Here is a 23,368-nt window from a genome sequence, read left to right on the forward strand (position 1 = left end):
CTGTGGAGGATGCGCAGAGTGGTGCACAGACTTACAGCAGAAGTACATGTGCTCAACTAGCACATGTGTAATATCAACTAAGACAGCATGCTTGTGCCGGCAGGATATTAAATAGAGGAGCTTTGTGTGTTGCTCATCAGTATTCACCTGAAGATTGCCAGAAGACTGCGCTGATATATCATACCGGCAAGTGAGTATGAGTGTGTGTGTGTGTGTGTGTGTGTGTGTGTGTGTGTGTGTGTGTGTGTGTGTGTACACACAAAGATACTGTAACAGCATCTTTGTTTTTTAGATATATTTTTCCCTAGTGGAATGTTTCCCTCTCACCATTTCAGTGCAGTAATGTGTTCATTGTAAATAAGTATTATAGTAGTTGTAAACCATGTTTATTACCTTATAAATACATTTAAAAAAAATTAATTTTAAATTCAGTGCATTAGTATTTGTAAAATGACTCTTTCACATAGTATTCATTAAAAAAGATGATCATTCCATTTGGAACCTGTGGAATGGTACATCAGCTTATTTGTTTTAGTTGTAAATATTTGTCATGTATTGTTGTTTTTCTGACATGTTCCACATCTTGGAGGACCTCCTCACTATGGATCAATTGGAATAAAAGTAAATCTTATCAAGTTATAGACGTCCAACAGTTCTCTTCAAATAATATAAAACAAACATAGATGTTTCAGTAGTGAAAAAATTCTGTTTTTCAGTTTAACATAGTTGCATTTTGTATTATTGAACCAATGTAGCACCTGTAAAAAGGGATGTGGGAAATGAAACTGACATCAGTTTTCAGACTATTGGCAGCCCTGTGCTACGTAGGATGTGTGAGTTTTGTGCACTCGTAAAGATAAGTTAATTAGATTGTAACGCACATTTCTTTAGTACAAATTACTCATCAAATACATGTATTAGTGCAGTTTTAAGTTTACTATTGAAGGTTTAATTTTCTTTGTGTATTATTCCAGAAAATGCGAAATGTTCATTGATTTGGGTTGTAATGGTATTTTTGTTTACATTTTGCAATGATACACTTACAGAATCTTGTTTGGTTTTTTTTCTTTTTCTTTCTAGTAATTTAAGTAGGGCATATCACTTGATTACTTAGTTCATATTTTCAGAAGGTAGTGTAAGTGTTAAGTAGTTTGATTGAGAAATTAGTTTGTTTTTATACTGCTGCGTATGTGCCAAAGTATCTAAGTTTGTTTTATTGTTTATTGGTAATTTAGTTGACTTACTCTTTCTAAACTGTTTTGTGCCATGAGTGAAAAATGCCTGATGTGCCATAGAATTGTTAGTTCCAGGATGGTATCTGATGGACACAGTACTTTTTCCATTGAGGCGAGTAGTGGTGTGGGATTGGGGGAAGTGAGGCTCTTCAGTGATTTTGTATGAATACTGTAGATATAGGAATATAGTGTAACAGGGGGGGGGGGGGGGGGGAAATTTCTGCCCTACAGACATCGGGACATGTTAAGGAGGGAGAAGGGTAAAAAGAGGTTGGAAGTGGGAACAGGTAATAGATAGACTGAGTTTAGAACTTCTTCTGGCAGCTTTGTGGTGAATGTGAAAAATAAATTTGACCTGCTGCTTCAGGTAAAAAATGGTGAGCCTTAAGCAGATGTAAGTGTAGAGAAGGCACAAAAAATTAGTGAGGTACTAGTGGTTACTAATGTCAGAGCAACACTTTCTTTTAGGATAAAGACAGAAGAAACTAAGTTTTATGAGAGATTACAATTCAAACAAACCCTCAGTATGTGAAAGAAATGAACAATGTAATTCCAGCATACTGCATCAGTACAAATGGCTGTTGCCTGAACATTTCGAGCAGTCACCAGAAATTTCAATTTCAATCAATTATTGCTCTCAGTGTGAAATGCCAGCTCTCTTTATTGCATCAAAATATTCAAGGACTGGAAAGTAAAATTGACTATTTACTTGAATTGATGAATTAATTATCAAACTCAGTTGACAAAATCTTTCTCTTTGAACATCGTGCAACCACTTCTATTAATGTGTGAAATGTTCCAGAATTTATGTCAGCATCTCACTTTTGTAGAGCAGAAAGGAGTGGTTTCCATATTGGTCAGGAATTGCCATAAATTTAAGAACATTGTCTATAAATTTTGCTTAGAGCTGCGTATAGAACCATTAGTGACTGAAGTAGAATGTCATAATAAATCCTTTGTTATAATAAAAGCACCTGCAAGTAATTTTGATTTGTTCATAATCATCTTGAAGGTATGTTGGCCCATTCAACAGAAAAAAAGCAACGAAGTATTAGTTGCTTGTGATCTTAATGTAGAGTTTCTTAAAAATTCTTCCAGTTAGAATTTGAGTCAGTAACATTATCATTCAGCTTAATGCCTGGTGTAAACTTCTCAATTAGGGTAACTAATTGTTCAGAAACAGTCATTGATAATATATTTATAGAAAGGCGTAATGAACAAAATTAAATTACAAAATCAATAATCAATGGCCTGTCAGATCATGATATGCAGTTCCTTTTGTTAAATGTTAATACTAATCAGGATACAAAAACTAGTAAATTTGAGTTCAATGAAGTAAACAGTAAGTCAAAAATTGATTATTTTAGGAAAATCAAGAAAGGCAAAAGAGCTGAAGACATTTGTACAGAGCTCATGACAATGAAAAACATAAATTCATTAACAAAGTGCTTAACTTACTTGAAAACTGCGTTCACCCAGCATTAACCCAGATAAGAAAAATGCCTACAGAGAAGCCATGGATTACGTGAGAAGTAAAGGCCTATTATAAGACAAAAAAGAAACAATATCTGTCAGTGAGAAACAGCTCTGATTTTGATGCTATAGCCTATTACAAGAAATGTTGGAAAAGTGTCAAAGATAGTAATACAGATATCAAAGAAAATACATTCTCAGAAAAAGACTGTTATATCTGATGACAAAATAGACACTATGGAATGTAGCGATGGAGGAGACTGGTAGAACCAGAGATGAGGAGCAGATAGCATCAAAAGTAAATAATCTATAAGTAACAGATGTACGTGCAGTATTGCAAACCTTTTTAACAAGCATTTCATTACAGTTACTGAAAAGATGTGATTGTCAGGTTCAGTAGGTGCAATCATGGAATATCTCAGGCCAGCCAAGACAAATAACGCCAGTAATATGGATACCAACCTCGTAAAATCTGACTTCTCATCTTCAGTGCAGTAATGTGAGGATGTAGTAAAATTGTTGTTCTGTTTGATGATGTGTAGTTACAGTAGCCTAATCATTATCATATGGATCTCAGTGTATTCTTCATTAACATGTTTTGTGGATAATTTATTGTCATTTAAAAGGAAAGATTTTTTATTATCTGTTGCACATCCACAAGGACAATTTCTCTCGGGATGTCGAAGGTACATTAGCTTTTTTTCCCTTTTATGTATGTACTGTGTATTTTTGTTTTCTGACGTGCTATACATTCTCTAAGATCTCCTCACTATTGTCCTATATAACGCAAAGCACTTCTAATATAATCCAAACTGCCTGTGCATCGCCTAGCTTGTCATTGTCCTAGTCACTTTTCAGTGACATACATTGAGTTGATATTGTTGGTAAAAAAAGTCTACAAATATTAATATTAAGCTGTGCAATGAGCATATAATAGTATGTATTTTGGGAGAAAAGTTGCATCATAATTAGTGTTTAGTAGATCTTATATGGAGGACTCTCAGTGATGTGGAATGAGTTAACTTCAAGCAAGTGGAGGAAATGTTGGAAACTACAACAGTTATGAAAACAAGCGTTCGGCCAACAAGGCCTTTGTCAAAAATAGACAAAAAATATACACAGGCCTGCAGATGCAACTCACACATACATGACCAGTCTCTGGCAGCTGAAAAAAGTCGGGCTATGAGCAGCAGTGCGTGATGGGAGAGACAACCAAGTGGGGGTAAGGAAGAGACTGGGGCAGGGAGGGGAAGGGATAGCATGGTAATGGTCGGGGACAGTAAAATGTTGCTGTGTGAACACACAGGGATGAGGTGGAGAGGGGAGTAAGTCCGCTAACTGCAGTCAATAGGTTAGACAGAGGTTTGGGGAAAGAAGGTTGGGAGGGGGGGTGGGGGTAGCAGAAAAGGAGAGAAGTAAACAGACAGTATGCATTGGTGGAATAGAGGACCGTGTAGTACAGGAATGGGAACAGGGGAGGAACTAGATGGGTAAGGACAATGACTAATGAAGGCTGAGTCTAGGAGGGTTACAAGAACATATGATATATTGCAGGGAGAGTTCCCACCTGCACAATTCAAAATAGTTGGTGTTGGTGGGAAGGATCCAGATGGCACTGGCTGTGAAGAAGCAGTCATTGAAAGGAAGAATGTCATGTTGGGTGGCCTGCTCAGCAACAGGGTGTTCCAGTTGTTTTTTGGCCACAGTTTGTCAGTGGCCATTCATGCAGGCAGACAGATTGTTGGTTGCCGTGCCCATGTAGAATGCAGCACAGTGGTTGCCGCTTAGCTTGTAGATCCCCTGACTGGTTTCACAGGTAGCCGTGCCTTTGGTGGGATAGGTGATGTTTGTGACCGACCTGAAGTAAGTGGTGGTGGGAGATGTATGGAACAGTCTTGCATCTTGGTCTATTAGAGTGATATGAGCAACGAGGCAAGGGGTTGGCAGCAGAGGTTGTGTAGGAATGGATGAGGATATTGTGTAGGTTCGGTGGGTGACAGAATGCCGCTGGAGAGGGGGGCAGAAGGATAGTGGGTAGGACATTTCTCATTTCAGGGCACGATGAGAGGTGTGTGTGTGTGTGTGGGGGGGGGGGGGGGGGTTGTCTATTTTTGACAAAGGCATTGGCCGGAAGCTTATTGTGTAGCAGTCTTTCTGTTGTGCCTATCTGTGACTCACCATCTCTCCTATATGGTTGATAGCAACTATATTTTTCATAATATTGTTGTTACATTCCCTCCTGGATTTTCTGTTGTTTGAAACTGCAAATGCTGCATTAACACCCGACTCTCATTAAACAGCTAAATAAAATTGTTGCTACATTAGTTGCAACTGTACATGACAAATAACAGAGCCAATTTTTGTGTGCATGCTGGTGCATGGGGGTGGGGTTTACACACATTCAGTAATCAATTTCTTGCCTTTTAGATATACCATATGTGCATCAGAATAATGAATCCATCTATGAACTATAGACAGGGGACAATATAATCACGACTCTTTTCCTTGTATTCTGATTCTACAGATACTGATTAAAGTCAGCAACGGCTTTCATAAGTGTTTTTGAGTTGGTTGGGTTCATTTTGTGATGTCACATATGTATCTCTAACTAAAAGTGGTCAGATTCAACAGCAATGAGGTTCAGTCACATGTTGCTATTATTGTAACTATTATTGTTTTAATCTTTTGTGAGGATCTTGCTGTTCAGACTTCATTGTTCCCACTCTGAGACACTCACATTGCTCATAGAATTGATGGTGATGAAGGGGGAGGGGAGGAGCGAAGAAAAGTAAAGTTTGTTACCTCAAGTTCAGCATTCTCTATTCCTCCCAGATGTACACTGTCCTTTTCAAAGCTGTGTGTGTGATGCATTTATCCTGAAGTGATCAATCAGCTGAAATCTTATTCCTCTGGTCCACTTCCCTGTCACCATTCCTTCTAATGCATTGTGTATGATGCAGCTTTTTTTTCTCATCTTGTGTCCTAGCCAATTTCTTTTACTCTTGATTGTTTCCAGTACTGCATTTATATTTTTCATTCATCCTGTGTAATACAACTTTTTTCCTTATTTATCTGTCCATTTCATGTCTTCCATTCTTTTACAGATTCACACTACAAAAGCCTTTAAGTATTTATATTGTATTCATGTTAGGGTCCATGTTTTACACCAAGTAGGACAACAATATATACAAAGGACTTTTGTAATCCTAACGTTCCTCCCATTGCATTTGTTGACAGAACAGCCTGTGGATGTACTTCATGTTTTGTGTCCAACAGGTCTAGCACAACCCACATCTTTTATCACTAAACTAATTTTTTCCTTTGCTGGTTATTTAATGTAGCACAGAATACGCTTCTTGTATTAAAAAACTTCTTTTGCAATAGATATCTATATTTTTATTTATTGATTACATGACCCATTAGTGGATACTGCACATACTTCGTACATGAGGTTAACACTTTGGAGACCGAGCCCAAGCAAAGTGTAGGTCACAGCACTGTGTTCCAAAGATCGTGCACGAGTATAGCTTGGGCTGAAATTTTCTCGATGCACAAGCCACCTATTGCTCTAAAACTGGACTCATTTTGTGCGAGAACAATGTACAAATGTCTCGCTACCTGTACAATGACAGATGTTGCCAATTGGTTGCCAATTTCTAGAATTATTTTAAAAGAGGCATTAGTGAACCTAATAGATGCTGTCATGTTGACTGGGCCAATATGTGCTCTCATTGACATAATTTGTGTATGTACTCATTAGATTTTTCAGTTTTCTGTAGTACTCATTAGGTTTTGCAGTTTACCATAGCTCTGCTACAAATATGTCACATTGGATGAGTAAGAAATTTTGGAAGCTCAAGAGGAAGAAAATGCGCAATAACTCACATCACAACTATTTTTTAAGGATATTTATATTTTCTGCCATCATTGGTTTAAAATTTATACTGTGTCAAAGAAGTAAAGTAAATATTATAAATGTTTAAGCTTGGTTCTTTTTTAGTATGTATTACTCTTGAAGATATTCCATTACACGTGTGCCAGGAACACTTTACACAATGTCATAAATGGCTGGTGTTCTTGGCCCGATATTCTTCTAAATGGCTGGTATTCAAAGTTTAACTTATTCCAATAACTCATCACTATTTTTTACTTTTAAATTCCTCTCTTGCTTTTTTAAAACTGGTGCCTTAGCCTTTTTCATAAGTATCTTCATTCTACATTCCTCATAGCCAGTGTTCAATGCTTATAAAATACTGTTGACTGCTTTTTAATTTTCAATTAGTAATACCATGTCATCTTCAAACCTTATACATTTGATTATCCTTCTGGGACATTACCATTCATTGGTGTGCAAAAAGTCATTAATAGTCATTTGAACTTTGAAGATACCGCAGACTATTTGATTAGATTGGCACACATTGCCAATGTACGTCATAGAAAGCCAAAAGCATTGAATGGTGATGCACAACTGAATCAGTTTTTAAATGAATACTTATCTTTGGAAATTGTAACTCAGTTTTACCTGAGTGTTACTTTTGTAGCTACCAGACCAATGTTTCCATTCAATTTTATGTTTGTTCTCTATAGTAAAAAAAAAAAACTTTTACAGATACTAGCAATGGTTTCAGACTGCTTTAATACTCAACAGAGACTCTCATGACTGCTATCAGCCCAAAAACAGAGACTTAGTTATGGCAGGCTCTACCACTCATTCACCATGATTAAACTTAAAATTAAAAATTATTGAAATCATTTTGCAACAAATGGAAGTTCTGTTTACACAATTTGAAACATAGTTTAATATCTTTTCTGTGTAAAATTTTATCTCTCAATATGATAACAAGTAGATTCAGTAGGTTTCTGTTTAGTCTTTAATTATGAAGTACATTTTGAAGCTCATATTTCTACTGCATCTTTATTTAGCAATGAAAAGTATTCATCTATCATTTTCAAGGCAAACAGTCATTCAACACGATTTCAGGAAATGATGTGGAAATTTCTACAAAACTAAATTTACATTAAACAGTGATTTTTCAACCGACAAACAAGTCTACCTGAATATAAGGTGACTATAAACTCACATCCAAGTGGAAACAAAATTGATCATGTTAGCAGGTGTCTACAAAATACGTGTTCTGTTGCAACCAGTGTATCGGAATGATGATCAGTTCTGGCATTGATGACTTCATAAAAATGTTTCGTGGTCTGAGACATTGCAGTTCTTGTCACATTACTCTTTTATTGGAAAAAAAGTTTTTAACAACATTTTGTAGATAGATGTAAAACAGAATAGGTGAAAGACAACAGCCCTGTCTAACTCCTCCTCTAATTTTAATTCTTTCTATAATATCCTCTTATGTCATTACTATTACTTGTTGCCATGTATAGAATGCTTACCAGTCTCCTTTCTTTCTGATCTGCAATAGGACGTTTAAAAGTTGAGTCCATTTTCTGTCAAAGATCCTTTTCCAAGTCAATGAAAACAGCATTAACTTCCCTGTCTTTTTTTAGGAATCTGTGTTCCGTCGTTGGTAATTGTCTATTTGCATCTCTTATGCTCTTACTTCTTCTGAAACCAAACTGTTCTTCATTTATTCCCGCTCAACTTAAGATTAAAATTATTTATTCACCTTTCATAGAAGAATTTTGTAGCATTCATTTTCTTCTGTATTGACTTCACTGTTTATCTGGCCACACATTTCTTGTAAATGTGTCTGTGTAAGGGTATTATTACCACCTTTTCTTGATATTAATGTTTGATAGGTTCAATCAGAATCCTATCTCCACTGCTTCCATTCCACATTTGATTTCCTTAAGTGCCATCTTAACTGCTTTCATAATGATTCTAAATTCTTTTTTATTCTCCATATCCAAAGAATCTGTGACCCCTTGCCTCATATATGTAATTCTTTTAAGTATTACTACCATTCATTCATCATTTCATGATTTTCTGGAATTTCATTTCCAAGCTCATCTTTATTCATTTACATAATGTTTCCCTTCCTCTTTCTGAGTAACAGGTTCTTTATTTCCCAATTCATCACAGTGCATATACCCTCCCTTTAATGTTCCTCAGTTGTTTCAGATTTTTTTTGTAGCCACTGTGCTCAAGCTTTCCAGTTTCTTTTCAAAATTAATTACCTAGTGCCTATATCGTATTCTATCTACTTCTGTTACAGAATTGTTATATTTTCTTCTTTCTCACATCTTCTCCCATATTTTCTGTGTTACTCATGCTTTCATAATGTTATTTTCTTCCTTAACATCAGTTGTTTCTTCTGCTGCTTTCTACATACAGTTTTCGAGAGTAATAGATTATTTCCAGAATTAATCATCCACTGTGAATCAGAGTGTCCACTATTCTGAAACTTCCTGACAGTTTAAAACTGTATGCCAGATGGAAACACAAACCAGGCAGTGCTCTTTCTGATGGCTGCTAAGGCACGACTCATGGTACACCCTCACACCTTTGCTTTCACTGATACCTCTCTCTTACCTCTTTACTAGCTCTGTAAGATATGCAGAACACCTGTGAACTTTGGAATGCAGGAGAGATGTACCGGTGGATCTAAAGCTGTGACAGTAGGTTCATGTGTTGTGCATAGATAGCTCAGTCATTCAGAGAATTGACCATGAAATTCAACCTTCTTTTGAATTCTAGGTTTAGACCACAGTTTTAATCCATTTGTTGTGACTACAGTTTGATGAATTGTGTATTTGAGTTCTTTTCTCCTAGGATTTTTCACAAAATACTTTTCTGCATCTTCTTTTGTCCTCCCTCATTAAAATTTCTTTCAAGTTTTCAGATGATATAGCTGAAATGATTTCCACTCCTGATAATGTCTTGACATTTTCCAAACAATTTCTAAATCCTTTCTGTAGAGAAATGTAGCCAATTTCATAAATATTTGTGACTTAATTGGATTAGCTCAACTCTTCTACCACTTTTTCTTCTCATTATTATTATTCTGAGTTGTTCATGCAATGTTTTTACAATGATTAATGATTTCTTTAGTAGAAGTGCATCAAGAGCTCTTCTATTCATTCCTTTTTCCAAATCCACATTTTCCCGTAGCTTTTCCATTTCGGCATTCACCCACTTCTGCATTCTGGTAACCTATTATTGTTAAAAAATGGCTGCTTCTTTTCTTTCCCTATTATTTCCTTGCCCTTGTCATAGTTACCATTTACTTCATCAGGTTGTCTATCATTTTGTGGCATATATACTTGTGTTGTCACTTAATTTTTCTTCCTTCCTTGGATCTTCACTACTATCAACCTTTCATCTATAAATCTCATTGATATCATTTTATCCTTGATTTTTGTCCTAATATTGTGTCAACAATTTTCCTCCAGAATAAAGTATTCTGAATTCAACATTTCCAAACAAACCATTCTGCTATCTTATTTCAGAGATTCTTGCTATATCCACTCCATTTCATATGATTTTCTCATCAAGATTCTCCCACTTTCCTGCTTATTAGTAAGGCAGTAACATCGCCTGCTGCGATTGTTAATTTTTTTCTATATTACAAAGGCATGCGGAAAAGCAATATTCTGAATTTTTTTTAATGTGAAAACTCTTAAAGCTTTTTAAGTAATGTAAATGTTATTAGCATTCTACACCTTTATTCTTCATGTCTGCATATTTATTTCTCAACATAGTCACTCTGGTGATGAACATGTTTCTCCCAGCAAGAGACCAGCTGGTTGATACAGTCACTGTAGGATATTTGACTTTGCTGAGGGGGCCACATCATCACCTCTGCTTCCACTGCTACATCACCACCAAAGTGTTGTTCTTGAAGGTGTTCATGTTTTGCAAACAGATGAAAATTGGAGGAGACCAAGTCTGGACTGTGTGGAGGGTAATGAATGACAATGAACCCAAGGCATTGGATTGTTGCATATGTCCCAGTGCTTGTGTGGTCTAGCAGGACAGATGCACCATGTATGGACAAACTCTTTGAATTCATGCTTTCTTAAACTCGTTCACAGCACACTGTTTCTCATGTACCGACAATTACGTCACACAACCCAGGCACAGTTCTGTCGTAGGAAACATATTAACTCACTCCCCCTGACTATCACTGTAACTGGAAGAATGCTATTATATCAACAAAATGTAAAAGTAAATTTCTAAGAATTATTTCGGTTGGATTTCAGTGCCCTGTTACTTGAGTGCATAGGTGCCGTTTTCTTCATTAAGCAGGACGAGCAGCAAACCAAAGGCCATCTCACATTTATACGAATGCTACAAACCCTGATATTTTATAGTCTCATTCACTTGCACTCAAGAATAGCACTTAACTTCTACTCTGCAGGCGTACACTGTAAGTATTTAAACGTTATCATAACAACTTGAGGTCAGCTGGGAATTAGGATTGGTTAGCCTTAAGTAAACAGGTTAGAAATGCAGTAAATCATCAAATATAATTGTGAGGCATATTGTCCTCTTGATATCAGCAGATTACAGTAGCAAGGGGTTGATTATTACAGGTTTGTTTGTCACCTATTCTTTAAGATGAGAGAACACAAACAGATCAGGCTCAGTTGAACACCTTTGCCTTTTACGGTACTTTGTCAATCTTGTTAAAGGTAGTCCTTTTCATGAACCAAGTACTCACTGCCCAAAGAAACCATACAAGCATCAACCATTTCTACAACATCAGACATTTACCTCATGCATCAGTATAACACAGAAAAAACTTACGTAATCAATCTTGTACTGAACGAAAACTGCACTGCCATGCAGGTCTTTCAACAATTCTAAAACACAATTTAGCTCATTTGATCTTATGAAGCTTGAACCAATGATCAGGATTGAGTACTTCTAATGAGCAACCAGTCATCCACTTCCATGATTAAACCCAGAATAGACAACTTCAGAACTGCTCACAAGTGCAAAGCAGAATCAATTATCCAGCATGTTGATGCAGCATAAGAACTCGAGAAAGTGGTCCTACTATCATTCTAAAGATTGTCACAGTTGGAAATGATACTTGTGCACACATTCAAAGTCACTTCCTATTTGCACACAATGCTTGGGTGTAATAAATGTGGAATAACCTGTCGCTACTTGGATACTGTTTCGGGCAATTGTAGCAGTGTCCGAAAAGTGGTAGTACTCCAGTAGTAAAAATTAAATCAGAAATGAACATTCTTGTAGCTCAGTAGTGACTGATTATTTCAAGTATATCAGCATCTTACCTAGCAGCCCTTTCCATAGAACATATGCGGCCTCTCTTGGGAGTCACATTAAATTTACTCAGTTTTGAAATTGAATGAAAGCCTATGAACTGTAAAAGAGGAATATAACTCCTTATGTATTATTCTCTCTTACTTCCTGTAGCATAGTAGTAAAATAAATAATTCTTAACCTGAGAGGTTAAAAACTCGGATGGCTATTTTATTTCATTTGCAAGAGCTGAAGCTATTGCATAGCAGACTAGTACAGGGATTACCCTTTGTCATAACTGTTCTGAATGCTTTTAAACTGATGTTAAGATTGTTCTAGAAACTTTTAGATGTTCTCAACTTTCCCCAGCAAATGCCGCCACCAAATAACTTCCAGCTATATTACTATTGCGCCTCCCCATTCTCGGCGACTCGCTGCCTTCTGTGTATAATGTCAATGTGTCCACTTACCTAGTGTCATTTCAAGTGCTCTGTCTTATCTTAATTTGAGTAAAAGGTAAATAGTTTATTCAAGTTTCCTTATTGGTTGCGTGAAATTCTTCTCCTTGAAATTAGATGAAGAATTTAAGTTGTTGTTACTAAAAAAAGAAAAAAGAAAAAAGAAAAAAAAAACAAAAAACAAAAAAAATTGTGTGTGGCTGTATAAAGGAGGAGACACTAATACATTACTACATAATGTAGTTGCTACATTACAGCTACAATTCAGAGCGCTCTAGTGCCATCAGCAAAGTGCGAAAGTTGGATGGTTAATATGTATAACATGTAATACCTCAACTGATATTGAGAATGGCATAAAAAATTCAGAGGCATTACTTTTCAGCATACCTTTGTACAATGGCTTTGGGCAGATGAGGTGCTTAGTGAGGTTCGATGTTATCTCAGTGAAGGAGATATCACTAATAAACATTTCATGACATTTATTCCCGATGTTATGGGACCCTGTTATAGCATATAGAAAACAATTGGAAGCCACAGGATATTCAAAATCTCCAAAAAAAAAACTTCATAATTAGCATGATGAATCCTTAAAGGTAAAAGTTAATCCGGAATTAAAATATCTCCCCGTTTGGATGTCCAGATGTTAGGCACTGAAGGTGGTCGCATAATATCGTATTAACATTATATATTTTAGTTGTGTGTGTGTGTGGGGGAGGGGGGTGGGGGGGGGGGGGAACAGAATAATAGAATTGCTTATGAGTGAATGTTAGCATATGGTCACCTTCTTGCTTTAGTGTCTGGCATTGCTGGTTACTAATGTGGAGATCCCAGGTTCAGTTCCTGGAATGAGGTCCACTCAGCTCCATGAGGCCAGATGAGATCACTTGATAAAATAAGGAGTAACACTGACACAAAATATACAGAAATGACTTCAGATAGGAACGCTTGTACTAAGTTGGTAATCGCTTGATGTTTATTTATTTAAACACAAGTACTATTATCTTTTGTGAACTTGTAAAATGCATGCAGACTTAAATATAGAATTGCTCAACCAATCACTTTCTATGGGTCCCTACCATTGGTTTTGTTTTACAATCAGAAATTAAAAATACTGTTTGTTGTCAAATGAGATGGACTACAAGGAGACATTTGCAAAAGAGCACAACTTTGGTAACGAACCTTAAATTTAGGGTTGCTTATATAACTACAGAATTACTTTGTTGGTTTGTCCTGTACCACTGTCAGATCTACAAAAGTAGATCTTACCACAGTTCTCACTTTCTCATTCCATTTGATATTTCTCTGCAACATTACACTTAGATATTTAAACATTTTGACTGTGTCAAGCAGGACACTAGTAATCATGTGTCCGAACCTTACAAATTTGATCTTCCTAGTCATCCGCAATAACTTACCTTTTCCCACATTTAGGGCTAACTGTCATTCCTTCGAATACCCATTCATTGCATCAACTGGAAATTTTGTCATCGTGTGCAGAATAGGTACAGAAATCATGCCAAACAGTTTTTGTTTACTGGAAAATTACCTCTACCAGAAATGTTTAAAATTGTAGAAATAAAAAAGGCTAGTGTTTTAAAATCCATGCTATGGTTTGTTTCATTGATTTTTATACATGGCCTTTACTGACTTGTCACAATACAGTGTTGTAACATTCAGGTAGCAATATTAAGTAAATATTATCTTTTTTTACTTGTGATGCAAGTTACAAAAAGGTTTTGATCACTCAACCCCACCCCCCTCCAAACCTCTCCCCCTCACCTATCCCTCACTCTTTTCTCTTCTTGCATGATTTTTCTTTAAAAGCTGCTTAATTATTGTGTGTTAATTATACTGTGACAATTTTAATTTAGATGGCATTCTCAAGCAGCTGTCTAATGTACATTATGTACAAACTCGAAATGGTGGTCTAAGAGCAATTTTGGCTCTGGCACATCATCATCCCAAGTCTGTGGTATCCGCACTGCTGCTTCAGCGACTCCCATATGATCTGTAAGTTTAATTTTAACACTTTTATTTTTTTACTTACTTACTACTACTACTACGGACACCACTTCCACTGCTGCAATTACCACTCTTTTGTTAACAGGTCAGTATCAGAATGCTGGATGGTATTGGCCCAGGACCCAGTTTTGTCTTCGGACATAATTGAGCAGTTCCTTTCTATAATTTCAACCACTCCTCTCTATGAAATCCAGAATGATAAAGTAAAGATAGCTGCTCTACTACCTCTGGCTGTAAGTACTGAATGAAATAAGACAGATTAAATTAGAGACTGTACAAATTATCTTCCAGAAAAACTGTAGTAGCATTTTCTTCCTTTCCTGAGCTTTGCTGCGTTATAGGCTTGTACTACGCTGATGATTTGTAGTTTTTATAGCATTCAAATACTGGAGTTATTGTTATTACTGTTGCAGTGTGAAATGTTAATGCTAACTTATAAACCTCTTTCATATTTAACTAGATAAAGAACAAAGTGAAGGTACAGAAGCTTCATAACTAAGTCCAATTACATGTACTTCTTTTAAGCAAAGGTCACCACTCTCTTAATGCCTATTCTTTTAAATATGTGTCCTCATTCCGTTACATATTCTACATTTCCAGACCTATATAATGTAATCAAAAATCATGGTCCAAAGTAAGTAAGAAAGGAAAAAGCTGGAGAACTGTGTTCTGTGGAACAGGAATGGGTTAGTTATTGAACAACATCTCCATCTCCCCACCGCTGCTGTTCCATCATTTTCGTCATTGCCATCGTTGTTGCTGCTGCAGCCGTCAACTTCATCATCCATCCATCAACTGGTAAATTCAGTGACACCATGCCTTCTCCAACAACGATCATTGTTTACACCTGCCCTCTCAATTCTTTTATAACTATCATTTGGAGTACTTCCACCTTCCATCACGCTTATCCCCTTCTATCTGGCCTTTTCCATCCAAGCACACTAAACACAGTAGTACCCTCTTCAGATCCAGCATAAGGACCAGCATCTGAATTTCCTCCACCACCACACATAGCCCCACCTGTGCCATCTCCATCAACACAGCCAAATGTTTCTGCATCAAGTTTCTGTATTATTGTGCCATCTTCATCCATACCACCTTCCAAACAAAACCCTCATCTGTTATCCCCAGTTACACCTACCACTCCCTCCTTACCTACACCTGCCAGGAAGGCTTCCAAAGGCCTCAGAACAGATGCTATCCCTCCACTTATCCCAAAAAACACCAAAACAAATGGAAGCTCAGACTTCATCGACTGCCATGCCATGCCATCCCATCAGTGACTATGACTGTAGAACTTCATACCTTCCTACTCTCCCATCTTGACTCCTACTTCCTCAAACCTAAAACCATCCCTCTTGAAATCAGAAAATACATCCCTTCCTTACCTATCACTCAGATTACCAAAAAGAAAAGACACTGTCCTCATTAAATCCCTTGATCCAGAATTGTGCATCAAGCTTCTCCAGATCATCACCTGTGTCACTTCCGGTCCTTATGTAAACCTCACACCCTTTCCCACAACCACCTGGACCAAGCAGCCACAACCTTGTTGCTGTCCCTTCACCCCCACTGCTATGGTAAAACATATTGACTCTGAGACCACATTGGGTGAAGTGGACGTTGAGCTCAACTCCCACCCTGACCTCAAAGTTCAGATAGCACTCCATATTTTGGACAATATTGGTCCACCCTTCGAAGTCCACATCTTCACAGAACATTAATCCGCAATTGACCACCCTTTCCTCTGTGGGCCTGATATACCATCAATGACACACCATTGAGCCGTCCAAATTCGGTCGTCAATCCTACCATTGCCGTAGATGCCTGATGCATATGGTCACCAAGCCACCGACTGCAGAAACCCTTCCACCTGTCCCCACTGTAAATTCGCCCATTTCCTCAAGCAGTCTCATAAGCTTAACTATCCTCCATTATGTGATACTTGTAACTTGCCCCACCTGACCTATCTTCAAAGTGCAAGGCTTAACCTCCACCTGCCAAATCCGACCTGACAGTTTCCATCAGATCTACAAACAATCCCTTCAACCTTCAATCCCTAAACTCCCTCCACCCACCTACCACAGGTGGAGATTTCATCCATTTTATGATCATAGTTCTTCAAAACAGCCATCCTTTCCAAAGGCCCCAGAGGCTACACCAGAGTTTCCTCGCTGTCCACTCTGCCTTCCACCTCAACACAAAAACTGTCTATATGTGCAACAAGGTCCACTCTGTTTTCACCTATCTTGATGCCCTACATTAAACTCAATGAGAATGGTGTAAATGAGTATAAGTGGTTATGCAGGAAATGACAAAATATAATGTGTGTGTGTGTGTGTGTGAATGTGTGTGTGTGTGTGTGTGTGTGTGTGTGAGAGAGAGAGAGAGAGAGAGAGAGAGAGAGAGAGAGAGAGAGAGAGATACTTAGAACATGTCACAATAGGCTGAAACTGAGTCATGCCCCAATAGTTAAATTATTGGAACAGCAAAGCCAGTTTGAGGCAGGTGTCAACATTGGAGTCCTATACTGTGAGTAATTTGCATAAGTAAGTAATACCTACAACAGTATTGGCAGTTTACATTTTGGCTAAATTGTGTGCAGTCATTCAGTTGTATTAGGGTTTTCCAATGTTCCTGCAATCAGTTTTTGTTGATCATCTGATTGATGGCAAAATACTGCTATTGTTTGTCTGTTATTTTTCCACTGTTTATATGCAAATTGTGAGATTGCTGCAATATGTATGCTTGTAGACTGGTACATTTGCATGGTTTGAAATACGTCCTCCCACAATTGTAAGAGCTTTGGTATATGAGAGAATGTTTATGTAGTGCTCTAATATGTTAAAGTGATGTGGAAGGGCAAGTACATTGTTAATGTTTTTCTTGCAGTTTTTATGTTGTTGTTCTAAGTTGTTTGTTTCTTTTTTTGCAGGCAATAAGTGCAATGAGCAATATGTTCAGTATAGCCAGCATGAATTCAATTACAGTTAAAAAGTTTCCGGAACTGTTTTCCATGTTTCTTGTTGCAATGGGCTGCTATGTTGGTATTTCTCCACCTATCTGTGTTCCACAAAAACCAGAAAATACAAATAAATATGGTATTGTTCCAAACAGGGGTGCTTACAAACTAAATCCTGCAAAGTAAGTTGAATATTTTACAGCTGTGTTCATATTTTTAGCACTATAAGACCTTATTCCTTGTAGAAGGAAGGCTTACACAATTTGTTGTTATCATCAGGTACATCAGAAGTGAAATTAGTTGTTTAATTTGTGAGACAATGTAGTGAGTGCATCTCTGAGAACAAATAATATGATGAAGAATTTTTGGCTTTTCTCTACAATTTCTTATCCCCACACTTGCCCTTCACTATCAAATTAACTATTCCTTAATGCCTCAGCATGTGTCCTATCAATGTCAGTCTTATTTTTGCCAAGTTTTCCATACATTTCTTTTCTCTTCAGTTCAGCTCAGTACCTCACCATTAGTTAATCAATGCAACCGTCAATACTTCATCATTTTTGTGCAACACCAGCATTTCAAAAGCTTCTGTTCTCCTCTTGTCTGTACTGTTTATTGCCCGTATTTCAATACCTGATGAGATAAATTTCAGGTAAATGCATTTTGACTTCCTACTACATAAATTTATTACATATTAACAAATGTACTTTTTCATAAACTGTTTCTTTTTAATTGGTAGTCTGCATTTTGTAACCCTTTGCTAGTGCATACCTCTTTGAATTTGGTATAATCATTTACTCCCTTGACCAGAAACTTTATTTTTCCTGCCATCATACAAGTTCTCTAACCCACATATTATAATTTTTTTGGCAGAAAAGTTACTACTTGCAAGAAGCAGCTGATTTTCTTGTTCCACTGTTCAGCTTTAGTTCGCATATTACTACATATGTTCCAGTGATGGGAGTATACTGATGAAAGTTAAATAATAACTACTATGATGTACTTCATGCGAATAGCAGTGTACTCAGTGCATTGTTTCCTGCAGTGCTAAGAGTGATCTGAAAATCCACTTGATAAGTGCTACAGATAAAATTCTTTATAAAATTAATTTTTCTGTTTTCATCAAGGTAGATGTTTCCACATTTGAATTTTTATATGATTAATAGATCTCACTGCCATAAATAACACATCATAGTGAAATACATTTAAATTTAATTTCTGTAACAATATAACAGTAATAATTAAAACTGGTGTCTGTTGTCTTGCCTTTCCAACTTCCATTTAACTTAATTTTACAATTATTTTTAATGCTCTTTAGTGTTTATTATATGCTTGCATTTTTATGCAATGAATGTTTTTACCTACATTATTGTATACTACAATTTTTTAATTTATAGTTTTAAAGTTTATTGAGAATACAAACAATAACAATAGCAATACAGTGGCACTATATAATAATAACAATGGTAACTATTTTAAAAGAATTGTTTAGCTTGTATCTTTATCAGTACTGCATAAAGTAATAAATAAACAATAGCGGCACGAAAAGTATTGCCTATTACAGTTACGATGCTATTGTCAAGTTTATCTCTTACATCTTTACATTATTTTTCTAGAACATCTTTGTAAAACTCTTTGCATCACCTGGCATTTTAAAATTCTTTAGTGACACACACACACACACACACACACACACACACACACACACACACACACACACACACACACACACACACACACATATATGTTCTTTGTCAAGTTTTTTTTTTGTATTGGTAAAACAGTGACATTAGTACCATTGAATGGCATGATTTCTTTCTTCTCAGGATGTCAATTTGCACTGTATCCTCGAAGTATGTATTATTTACTGGCACAGTAACAAAGTAACATATTTCTTTACTTTCATGTATGAGATGACATACTGGCTGTTCATTTTGGGTAGTATCTTAACATTTTAGTACTTTCTACACACTGTCCTTTGTATTTTAACTAACCAATCTATGTTTTAGAACTTTGCGAGTACAATGGTCTTCTGAAATTTCACAATATTAGTTCTGAGATAAGATCCTTTCTTTTTTCTATAAGAATTCAGCCAATCACTCAGTTTGGAGCCATGTAACTATGATCACAAACAGGAAGGAAGTGAAGTGTATTATTACATATTGTGCTCTTTTCCAAGAGTGCTGTAATCATTGTCATTACGCCATTGACTTTATTTTGGCTGCAGCAAGAAACTGGGAATAGATGTATAGTATTGGTGCAACCATTTGGTGTTTCTTATCTAAGTCAGAAATGAAGTCAAGTCTGGTCCCTTCAATCCCACACCCAACCCAACCCCAAGAAATGAAGTCAAGCAAATCCAAAGCAACTTGATTGCAGTCTCTTGTATATTGTTTCCAACCAGATGTAGAAAATGATGCTTTCCTCCTTTTGCTCCTTAAAAAGTGGTTCAAATGGCTCTGAGCACTTTGAGACTTAACATCTGAGGTCATCAGTCCCCTAGAACTTATAACTACTTAAACCTAACTAACCTAAGGACATCACACACATCCATGCCCGAGGCAGGATTCGAACCTGCGACCATAACGATCGCGCGGTTCCACACTGTGGCGCTTAGAACTGCTCAGTCACCCCGGCCGGCTTTCGCTCATGAGTGTGGATCATGATTCACAGATTGTGTAAGCACACTTGTTTAGGACAGAAGCTCTCACTGAGTGATGATAGGAGTAGGTTGGTTTTGCTGCATGTCAAAGCAAATTTTAATGACAATTGGAATATTGCCCTTCCCACAAATTATATGTAATTTGTTTCTAGTTCATTCTTCTTCTCTAAACAGTTTTATGCTTTTATTTTCACTAAACTAACCTTACAAGTGGAGCAGGTGTCGTGAAGAATCTTGAGAGATAAACTGAAATGTTTGTAGAATATATGTTTGTATTTTGCTGAGGAGCATTGTTTCAGTCCTAAACTTTTTGTTTCATCTCAGAATTTCTCGAACAATTTTATTGACTGTGAGATATGAAGGCAAATAATCTCTCATGAACTTCCCCCTGCCATGGTAGCTCTCTCTGAATTTATATTTATTTATTTATATCATCATTAATGACAGTAATTAGGCCATTCTACTCCTTTCCTGTTGTGAGGCCTCCGCTCCTTTCCTTCAGCAAGCAGAGGCTCAGACAGTTCTGTGATGGTGTAGGCTGCAGATTCCTTGACTTGCGCCAAAGGGTGGTTGGGTTTCGGATTCTGCTGAAGACATCAGGTGTCCACTATACGCAGGAGGCAGCTACATGGGTAGCAGGGGCTGTGTGGCGTGGACTGGGCGGTTTTTTAGGTTAGAGGGTCTCGGGAAAACACAAGCAGGGCTTCAGCCACAAAGGGTGCAGGCTGAACACAAGAAGAACGTAGATACAGGAACCATTGGTATAACAGTTGTAAATTGTCGTAGCTGTGGTGGGAAAGCGCTCTAAGTGCTAATAGAAAGCACTGATGCTCAAATTATTATAGGCACTGAAAGCTGGCTAAAGCTGGATATAAGCTCAGCTGAAATTTTTGCGAAGAACCTAATGGTGTTCCGAAAGGATAGGCGAAACACTGTTGGTGGTGGCGTGTTTGTTGCTGTCAGTAGTAGTTTAACATGTTGCGAAATTGAAGTAGATACTTCCTGTGAGTTAGTATGGGCAGAGGTCATTTTTGGCAACCGGAATAAAATAATAATTGGATCCTTTTACTGACCTCCCAATTCAGATGATACAGTTGCTGAAAGGTTCAAAGAAAACTTGAGTTTGATTTCAAACAGGTACTCGACTCATGTGATAATAGTTGGTGGTGACTTTAATTTATCCTCAATATGTTAGCGAAAATACATGTTTCATTCTGGAGGTACGCATAAATATCATCCATAGTTGTGCTAAACGAATTCTCTGAAAATTATTTCGAGCAGTTAGTTCATGAGCCCAAGCGAATAGTAAATGGTTGTGAAAACACACTTGACCTCATAGCAAAAAATAATCTTGATTTAATAACGTCAAAGCGAGATTGTATATTGTAATCCTCAAATCCTCGAAAAATAAGCGAAAAATATACCTACTCAAAAAGGCAGATAAAAATTCACTTGACGCCTTCGTGAGAGACAATCTCCCATCATTCCAAATTAATAACATGAGAATAGGCCAGGTGACTTAGATTCAAAGAAATAGTATCGACAGCAATTGAGAGATTTATACCAAATAAATTAACAAACGATGGAGCTGATCCCCCTTGGTACACAAAACAGGTTAGAACACTGTTGCAGAAACAATGAATCAAACATGTCAAATTTAAACAGACGCAAAACCCCCAAGATTGGCAATATTTTACAGAAGCTCAAAATTTAGCACGGACTTCAATGCGAGATGCCTACAACAGTTTCCGCAACGAAACTTTGGATTTTTTGCCAGGTTTTGAGACAAAGAGATTCTGGTCATATGTGAACTATGTTAGCGGCAAGAAACAATCAAGCCTTCTCTGCGTGATGGCAATGGAGATACTATCAAAGACAATGCTGCCAAAGCACAGCCTTCCAAAATGCCTTCACAAAAGAAGACTAAGTAAATATTCCAGAATTCGAATTGAGAACAGCTGTCAACGTGAGTAATGTACAAGTACATATCCTCGGAGTAGTGAAGCAACTTAAATCACCTAATAAAAGCAAGCCTTCTGGTCTAGACTGTATACCAATTAGGTTTCTTTTGGAGTATGCTGATGCATTAGCTCCATACTAAACAATGATATACAACCGTTCGCTCGATGAAAGATCCATACCCAAAGACTGGAAAGTTACACAGGTCACACCAATATTCAAGAAAGGTAGTAGGAGTAATCCACTAAATTACAGGCTCATATCATTAATGTTGATATGCAGCAGGATTTTAGAACATATATTGTATTCGAACATTATGAATTACCTTGAAGAAAACAGTCGATTGACACACAGTCAACATGGGTTTGTTTGCAGATGACACTGTTGTTTATCGACTAATTAAGTCATCACAAATCAAAACAAACTGCAAAGGATTTAGAAAAAATATCTGACTGGTGCGAAAAGCGGCAGTTGACCCCAAATAACGAAAAGTGTGAGGTCATTCACGAGTGCTAAAAGGAACTCATTAAAATTCGGTTACACGATAAATCAGTCTAATCTAAAAGCCCTAAATTCAACTAAATACCTAGGTATTACAGTTACAAACAACTTAAATTGGAAGGAACACACAGAAAATGTTGTGAGGAAGGCTAACCAAAGACTGTGTTTCATTGGCAGGACACTTAGAAAATGTAACAGACCTACTAAGGAGACTGCCTACACTACGCTTGTCCATCCAGTTTTAGAGTACTGCTACGCCATGTGGGCTCCTTACCAGATAAGACTGACGGAGTACATTGAAAAAGTTCAAAGAAAGGCAGCACGTTTTGTATTATCATGAAATATGGGAGAGAGTGTCACAGAAATGATACAGGATTTGGGCTGGAAATCATTAGAAGAAAGGCATTTTTTGTTGTGACGGAATCTTATCATGAAATTCCAATCACCAACTTTCTCCTCCAAACGCGAAAATATTTTGTTGACACCAACCTGCATAGAGAGGAATGATCACCATGAAAAAATAAGGGAAATCAGAGCTCGTACAAGAAGTGTAGGTTTTCATTCTTTCCGTGCACCATATGAGATTGGAATACTAGACAATTGTGAAGGTGATTTGATGAACCCTCTGCCAGGCATTTAAATGTGATTTGGAGAGTATCCTTGTAGATGTAGATGTAGAAGCTTCCTTCTTCGTGAAATGTGCTTTCTAGATACAATAACTTATCTATTGTCATGCGAGAATCATCATAGAAAGTGGCAGCACAAACAAGCACATTCCTTTTTCCATTGGTATATTTCATTTCACTATTTCTTTCCTTCTTTGCATTCTGGGTGTTCACTACACTGTGCGGAGATGAAAAAATATTCAAAAAACTTTACAGGGACTTATCTTGATGTCTTATGAAAGGGATAGTTGCC

The 23,368-nt window shown here is 37.0% G+C and overlaps 1 protein-coding gene across 5 annotated transcripts in view; it reads left to right on the forward strand.

Moving 5' to 3' along the window:
• LOC126321992 (maestro heat-like repeat-containing protein family member 1) overlaps window positions 1-23,368 on the forward strand; it is a 262,008-nt gene that overhangs the window by 136,366 nt on the left and 102,274 nt on the right. For all 5 annotated transcript variants that reach the window (XR_007558737.1, XM_049994248.1, XM_049994247.1 and 2 more), the window contains 3 exons: window positions 14,216-14,354; window positions 14,452-14,599; window positions 17,302-17,510. Coding sequence is in view for 4 of the 5 variants with exons in the window: in XM_049994248.1 (XP_049850205.1) it covers window positions 14,216-14,354; window positions 14,452-14,599; window positions 17,302-17,510 (496 nt within the window). In the remaining variant the exon portion in view is untranslated. The remainder of the gene's footprint in view (window positions 1-14,215; window positions 14,355-14,451; window positions 14,600-17,301; window positions 17,511-23,368) is intronic.

This window comes from Schistocerca gregaria, chromosome 2 (genome assembly GCF_023897955.1).
Source record: "Schistocerca gregaria isolate iqSchGreg1 chromosome 2, iqSchGreg1.2, whole genome shotgun sequence".
In the NCBI taxonomy this organism is placed as follows: Eukaryota; Metazoa; Arthropoda; class Insecta; order Orthoptera; family Acrididae; genus Schistocerca; species Schistocerca gregaria.